We start from the raw sequence: 6,774 nt of genomic DNA, 5'->3' as shown, positions 1-6,774 counted from the left end.
ATTTTGAAATTCGTGAAATTCAGAAATTCAAAAATTCAGAAATTCCAAAATTCAAAATGTTCAAAATCTGAAATTCACAAAATTCAGAAATTCAAAAATTTTGAAATTCGTGAAATTCAGAAAATCCAAAACTCCAAAATTCAGAAGTTCAGAAATTCAGAAATTCAGAAGTTCAGAAATTCAGAAATGTTGAAATTCCGAAATTCAAAATGTTCAAAATTCTGAAATTCACAAAATTCAGAAATTCAGGAAATTCAGAAATTCAGAAAATCCAAAACTCCAAAATTCAGAAATTCGAAATGTCAAAAATTATGGTTTTTTTCGATTTTTAAAAATTAAAAAATTATTGAAATGGACAAATAAATCATCTTTATTTGGAAACATTGAAAAACAGCGCAATCGCGCTCTAATCGAACAAAATCGAAAAATCGGTGAAAAACATGGAAATCATCACTGGAGCGCACTTTCTCCTTCACCACGGTCTCAAATTTTCTTATCCGACAAGTGCGACGAATCCGAACTGAAATTGCATCGATATTTGCCAGGAGCGGTTTCCTCGAACTCGGATACTGTAGCCTGACCCACATATTTGAAATCGCCCATCAGGATTTCGTGACAAGCGCCAATCGATGCACCATGTCCGACGAGGAGCAGGTTTCCTGAAATTTGGCGGGAATTTGAAATTTTCAGAAATTTCAGAAAAATCGATTATCGATTTTCTTAAGAATCACCTTCAAATTTCTCGAACAGCTTCCGAAGTGTGTCTCCGACACGTTTCACACATGCGTCGTCTCCGCAAGCCTCTTTCGGAAGAGTGTACTAAAAATTAAAAAATGGTGGCCTCACTTTCTCAATATGGTTTTTTTAGGCCACCAAACTTAGTGGCCTTGAAATGACTTGATATTCACCTGATGGGTTTCTAGGCCACTTGAACATGGTGGCCTAACTTTTGCAACATGAATTTGTTCGGCCAGCATGTTGAAACGGCCTAGAAAACACCTCAGATGAATTTCAGGTCATTTCTGGACCATCTACCAATGGTGGCCTAACTTTCTCAACAGGAATTTTCTAGGCCACCATGTTAAAATGGCCTAGAAATCACATCAGGTGAATATCAGACCATTTTTAGGCTATTTATCATGGTGGCCTAACTTTTGCAAGTTAGGATTCCTAGGCCACCACTTATTTTGGCCTAGAAATGGTCTAGCATTCAACTGATGTGTTTTCTAGGCCATTTACGATTGTGGCCTAGAAAATTCAAATTGAGAAAGTTAGGCCACCGTGTAAAAATGACCTAGAAAACACACCAGTATCATGTTAGACCATTTCTAGGTCAAAATAAGTGGTGGCCTAGAGAACTCAACTTGTAAAAGTTAGGCCATCATGTTAGAATGGCCTTCAAATCGCTTTAGGTGAATATCAGGCTTTTTCTAGGTCATTTATCATGATGGCCGAACTTTCTCAACTAGATTTTCCTAGGCCATTAACTTTTTTTACCTATAATTGACCAGATATTCACGTGGTGTGTTTTCTAAGCAATTAAGCACGGTGGCCTAGAAAATTCAACTTGCAAAAGTTAGGCCACCATGTTAGAATGGATTAGGAATCGAACCAAGTGAATATCAGGCTATTTCTAGGCCATAAAAGCCGGTGGCCTAGAAAATCCATGTTGGAAAAGTTCGGCCACCATGTTGAAATGGCCTAGAAAGCATACCACGGGCATGTTAGGTCATTTCTACGTCATTCACCATGGTGGCCTAACTTTTGCAAGTTAGGATTCCTAGGCCACCACTTATTTAGGCCTAGAAATGGTCTAGCATTCAACCGATGTATTTTCTAGGCCATTCAAGATCGTGGCCTAGAAAATTCAAGTTGAGAAAGTTAGGCCATCATGTTGAAATGGCCTAGAAAGCATACAATGGGCGTGTTAGGTCATTTCTACGCCATTTTGCCATGGTGGCCGAATTTTGATTTTTCTAGGCCACCAACTTTTTTCACCGATCATTGACCAGATATTCACGTGATGTGTTTTCTAAGCAATTTAGCATGGTGGCCTAGAAATTTCAACTTGCAAAAGTTAGGCCACCATGTTGAAAAGGCTTAGGAATCTGACCAAGTGAATATCAGGCTATTTCTGAGCTAGAAAACTTGGTGGCCTGGAAAATTCATTTTGCGAAAGTTCGGCCACTATGGTAAATGGTCAATTTTCTCTATTTTTCCACCGCCTCACCCTCGAATAAACGGGCACATAGTCGGTATCAACCAATAGGAATTTCTCCGCCAATTGCTCAGTTTCCCAGAATCCCGGTGGCTTTTCGCACAGATAAAGTGCCTCACAAAGGCCGCCTTCCGCTTTAACTTTCAGATTTTTCTCCTCAATTATCGTTGATGCCGTTTCGATGGTTCGATCGAATGGCGACGCGAAACAATGCGCGATTTGAGCGTTTTTGAATCGATTCTTGCATTCGTTCGCTTGTTGTTTTCCACGAGCACTTAGCATTGAGTTGTCCGATGCTAGGCCATCGGCTCCGTCGAGCTTACGCCAGTGACGATTCACGTTGTCTTCGCTGCAAGCGCGCTCTATTAGTGAATGAAAATTTTTGAAAAAAATTAATGATGGAAATGCGCTCTATTGGACATTTTTCGAATTTTCGCAAAATTCGAAATTTTTGGTGCAAATACGCCCTATTGGACGTTTTTTTCAAAAAAAAATCGGCTCCGTCGAGCTTACGCCAGTGACGATTCACGTTGTCTTCGCTGCAAGTGCGCTCTATTGATGAATGATTTAAATGTGCTCAATCGGCCCTATTTTTGAAACACCGGCTAGTTTTTCAATTTTCTATTTTTCGGAAAATCAAAATTAGTAAATAAAAATCGAAAAAAGTGCAAAAACGCTCTATTGGACATTTGTTTGAATTTTCGGAAAATTCTAAATTTTTGCTGCAAATGCGCCCTATTGAACGTTTATTCAAAAAATTGAAATTCAAAATTTCGGAAATTCGGAAATTCAGAAAGCGCGCTCTATTGGAAAAAATTGAAATTTCGGCTGATTTTTCGATTATTCTAGAAAATTCGAGTTATGATTTTCAAATTTTTAAACTTTTCGATTTTTTTCGGAAAATTCAGAATATCAAAAAATCAGAATTTCGAAAATTCAGAAATTCGGAAATTGAGAAATTGAGAAATTCAGAATATCAAAAATTCAAAAAATTCGAAATTCAGAAATTCGAAAAATCACAAAAATTCAAAATTTAGGAAATTCAGAAATAATGAATTTTTGAAAAGCGGAGAAATTCAAAAATGGCGAAATTCTGAAAATTCGGAAATTCTAAAAAATTTGAAAATCAGAAATTCCGAGAAATAACAAAAATTCAAAATTTAGGAAATCCGGAAATACGGAAATTTCAGAAAACCAGATTTTTTTTCGTCAAAATTTCGAAACTTTGAATTTCGAATTTTCGCGAAAAATCTAAAATTCAAATGTATTCCTTTTTCAGCTATTTTTCTCGATTTTCAAAAATTTTCTCATTAGAGCGAATTTGCATTTTCTCTAAATTTAAAAAAAAAAATTGGTCCCTTACCGTTCGGCATGCCGAACTATCCATATTTTTCTCGGGTACGTTATTGTCATTATTATCCTATGGAGATCACCAAGTTTCAGCAACTGAAATTCAGAAGATTTTTTTTGGAATTTGAAAACTTTGTGCTTCGGCGGGAAATTCAAAAATATTGAAATTTCAAACATTTTCTTTGTTTTCAAACCTATTTTGTCTTTTAAAAATCGATTAATTTCAAAAAAATTAGATTTTTTTTAAAATTGTCTCAAAAACCAAAATTTCGAAACAAAAATTTTTTTTTCAAAAATTGTCTTAAACATCGATTTTTGGGGGAAAAATACAAATTTTTTGTCTACAATTTCGAAAAGAATGACGTCATTTTTGTTTAAGAATCATTGTTTCGAAAGTGCAAGTATATGAAATTGAATGCCGCCTCACGGCGAGGCGATCAATGAAACAAGACACAGAGAATTATGAAATTTCGGAAAAAAAAAATTTATTAAAAATTCGAAATTACAGAGAAAAAAGAATTGGAGATCATTGAAACAAAAAATAAAGAATCTGTACAATAAAAAAATTCCAAAAACTGAAAATTTTCAAAATCCGAAAAATTCAAAACATTGGAATTTGAGGAAATCGAAAAAAGTGGAAATTCGAAAAATTTGAATTTCGAGATTATCAGAAAAGATTGAAAATTTGGAATTTCAGAAAATCGAAAACAATTTCGAAATTCCAAAATTTGGGAATTCGGAAATTCAGAAATTCCTAAATTAAGAACCTCCAAAATTCGAAAATTCAAGAATCCTGAAATTCAAAATTTGGGAATTTTCAAAATCCAAAAAAATTTTTAAAAATCAAAAATTGAGAAATTCCGAAATTTCGAAATTCAAATATTCGAAAAATGCAAAAAATCGAAAATTCTTTGAAATTTGGAGAACAAAAAAATTTGAAAATTCCAAAAATTCAAAATTTTCAAAATTCAAACAAAAATTCCAAAAAATTCAGATTTTTCAAAAAATTGGAACTTCGAGAAAATCAGAAAAAAGCAATCCAAAAAAGCTTGAAAATTCGAAAATTCAAAAATTCCGAAATCCAGAAATCCAGAAAATTCTGAAATTCAAAAATTCTGAAATTTGCGAATTTCAGAAAATCCAAAAAACTAAAAAAAAATCAATAATTTTAGAATATTTGAAAAATGGGAAATTTCGGTCAAAAAATCAGCGAAAAATGGGAAAATTCAAAAAATCGAAATTTTCAAAAAAAAATCATTTTCTAAAAAACTCGGGATTAAACTGTGAATTATATCTCGGCTTCCCATTTTTTCTCTCATTCTCCTCCTCTTTTTTCTTTTGCTCCATTTCTTTCGGATGTAATAATGCATATTCTCTTCCCTTCTCAATTCGTTCCCTTTTCAATCTCTCATCTCTCAATTTCGCCAACTTCTGCTTTTTTTCACGATCGTATTCCTCTTCGAGACGACGTTCTTCTGAACTGTCACGATGGTGTCGGCGTTTTTCTGAAAAAAAATTAATTTTTGAAAAAAAAAATCAAAATTTCAAGCCATTTTAACGTGGTGGCCTAACTTTTGTAAGTTTGGATTTCTAGGCCACCAAAACTCACTTTTCTTCTTATGCTTCTTATCCTTCTTATGCCTCTTTCTCTGCGTCTCCTCCTCCTCATCACTCTCACTATTTCTCTTCCTCTTTCTCCCTTTCTCCGCCTCTTTCTGTTTATCCATTTGTCCAGATGGCCTCTTATTCAAACTGGGCTCCGCCCCCATTCTCCGCAACGGCATCTCCTCGTACCACTCTTTTTTCTTCGCCAAATCATTTGTCCCGTCCGCAAAATACACTTGAATGCCCATTTTCGACTCCCATTCTCGTTTTTCTTGCGCTTTCTCCGCTTCGTACTCTTTGTTGCCTGAGCCCAGATTTTTCCGCTCTTCTCGCTCCAAATCCTGCAAAATTTGAGTCATTTTTGGCCGATGTCGAGGGTTTTCGAGCGTTTTTCGACCTCGAAACTATCAAAATCGAGTTTCTCATGACTTTTTACCCCTGGAAACCAATTTTCAGCTTGATAGCTCGATTTGTCGTAAAATTTGGTGCCTTGTCCGCAAACACCGCGTAGATCAAAGTGTTTGCAGACGAGACACGAGATTTTACGTCAAATCGAGCTGAAGGACTGAAATTTGGTTTCCAGGGGTAAAAAGTTATAAGAAACTCGATTTTGGTAGTTTTGAAACTCGATTTTGAAACTCGATTTTGGTAGCTTAGTTTTCAACGCTGGAACTGGGAAAATTGCGATTTCTAGTCGAAAAATGTAAAATTTTGTCTTGAAACTATCAAAATCGAGCTTCTCATGATATTTTATCCCTGGAAACCGATTTTCAGCTCGTTAGCTCGATTTGTCGTAATATTGGGTGTCTTGTCTGCAAACACTGTGATCTACGCGGTGTTTGCAGACGAGACACCAGGTTTTACGGCACATTGAGCTAACGGGCTGAAAATCAGGTTTCAGGGGTAAAAAATAATGAGAAACACGATTTTAATAGTTTTGAGCTTAGTTTTCAACTCTGAAACTGCGAAAATCGCGATTTCCTGTCGAAAAATGTAACATTTGTCTCATATCTTTTTACCTCTGGACACCAATTTTCAGCTCGTTAGCTCGATTTATCGTAATATTTGGTGTCTTGTCTTCAAACACCGCGTAAATCAAAGTGTTTGCAGACCAGACACGAAACTTTACGACATGTTGAGCTAGCGGGCTGAAAATTGGGTCCGAGGGGTAAAAAATCATGAGAACCTCGATTCTGAAAGTTTCAATGCCATCCTTCGTTTTTGGAACTAGGAAAATTGCCAACTTGAGTCGAAAAATTCAAAATTTCGACCTCAAAACTATCAAAATCGAGTTTTTCATGATTTTTTACCCCTGGAAACCAATTTTCAGCTTGCTAACTCTACTTGTCGTAAAATTTGGTGCCTTGTCTGCAAACACCGCGTAGATCAAAGTGTTTGCAGACGAGACACCAGATTTTACGACAAATCGAGCTAAAGGACTGAAAATTGGTTTCCAGGTATAAAAAGTTATAAGAAACTCGATTTTGATAGTTTTTATCTTAGTTTTCAACGCTGGAACCGGGAAGGGGGGGATTTCTAGTCGAAAAATTTGAAATTTTGTCTTGAAACTGTCAAAATCGTGCTTCTCGTGATTTTCTACC

The 6,774-nt window shown here is 35.6% G+C and overlaps 2 protein-coding genes across 2 annotated transcripts in view; both read right to left on the bottom strand.

Moving 5' to 3' along the window:
• Nucleotides 1–483: 483 nt before the first annotated feature.
• CBG05150 lies at nt 484–3,631 on the bottom strand (the record flags this gene model as incomplete). Its single annotated transcript, XM_002638749.2, has 4 exons — nt 484–659; nt 732–819; nt 2,231–2,567; nt 3,582–3,631. The coding sequence occupies 4 exons, from the start codon at nt 3,629–3,631 to the stop codon at nt 484–486; spliced, it is 651 nt and encodes a 216-aa protein (XP_002638795.2).
• Nucleotides 3,632–4,822: 1,191 nt separating this feature from the next.
• CBG05151 overlaps nt 4,823–6,774 on the bottom strand; it is a gene marked incomplete at both ends in the record, with an annotated part of 3,109 nt that continues 1,157 nt past the window's right edge. Inside the window, 2 exons of the mRNA XM_045239103.1 lie at nt 4,823–5,073; nt 5,322–5,514. Coding sequence (XP_045092844.1) covers nt 4,823–5,073; nt 5,322–5,514 — 444 coding nt within the window. The remainder of the gene's footprint in view (nt 5,074–5,321; nt 5,515–6,774) is intronic.

This window comes from Caenorhabditis briggsae (assembly GCF_000004555.2).
Source record: "Caenorhabditis briggsae complete genome, chrI, whole genome shotgun sequence".
NCBI classification, from domain to species: domain Eukaryota; kingdom Metazoa; phylum Nematoda; class Chromadorea; order Rhabditida; family Rhabditidae; genus Caenorhabditis; species Caenorhabditis briggsae.
This window is presented reverse-complemented; position numbering and strand designations above follow the sequence as displayed.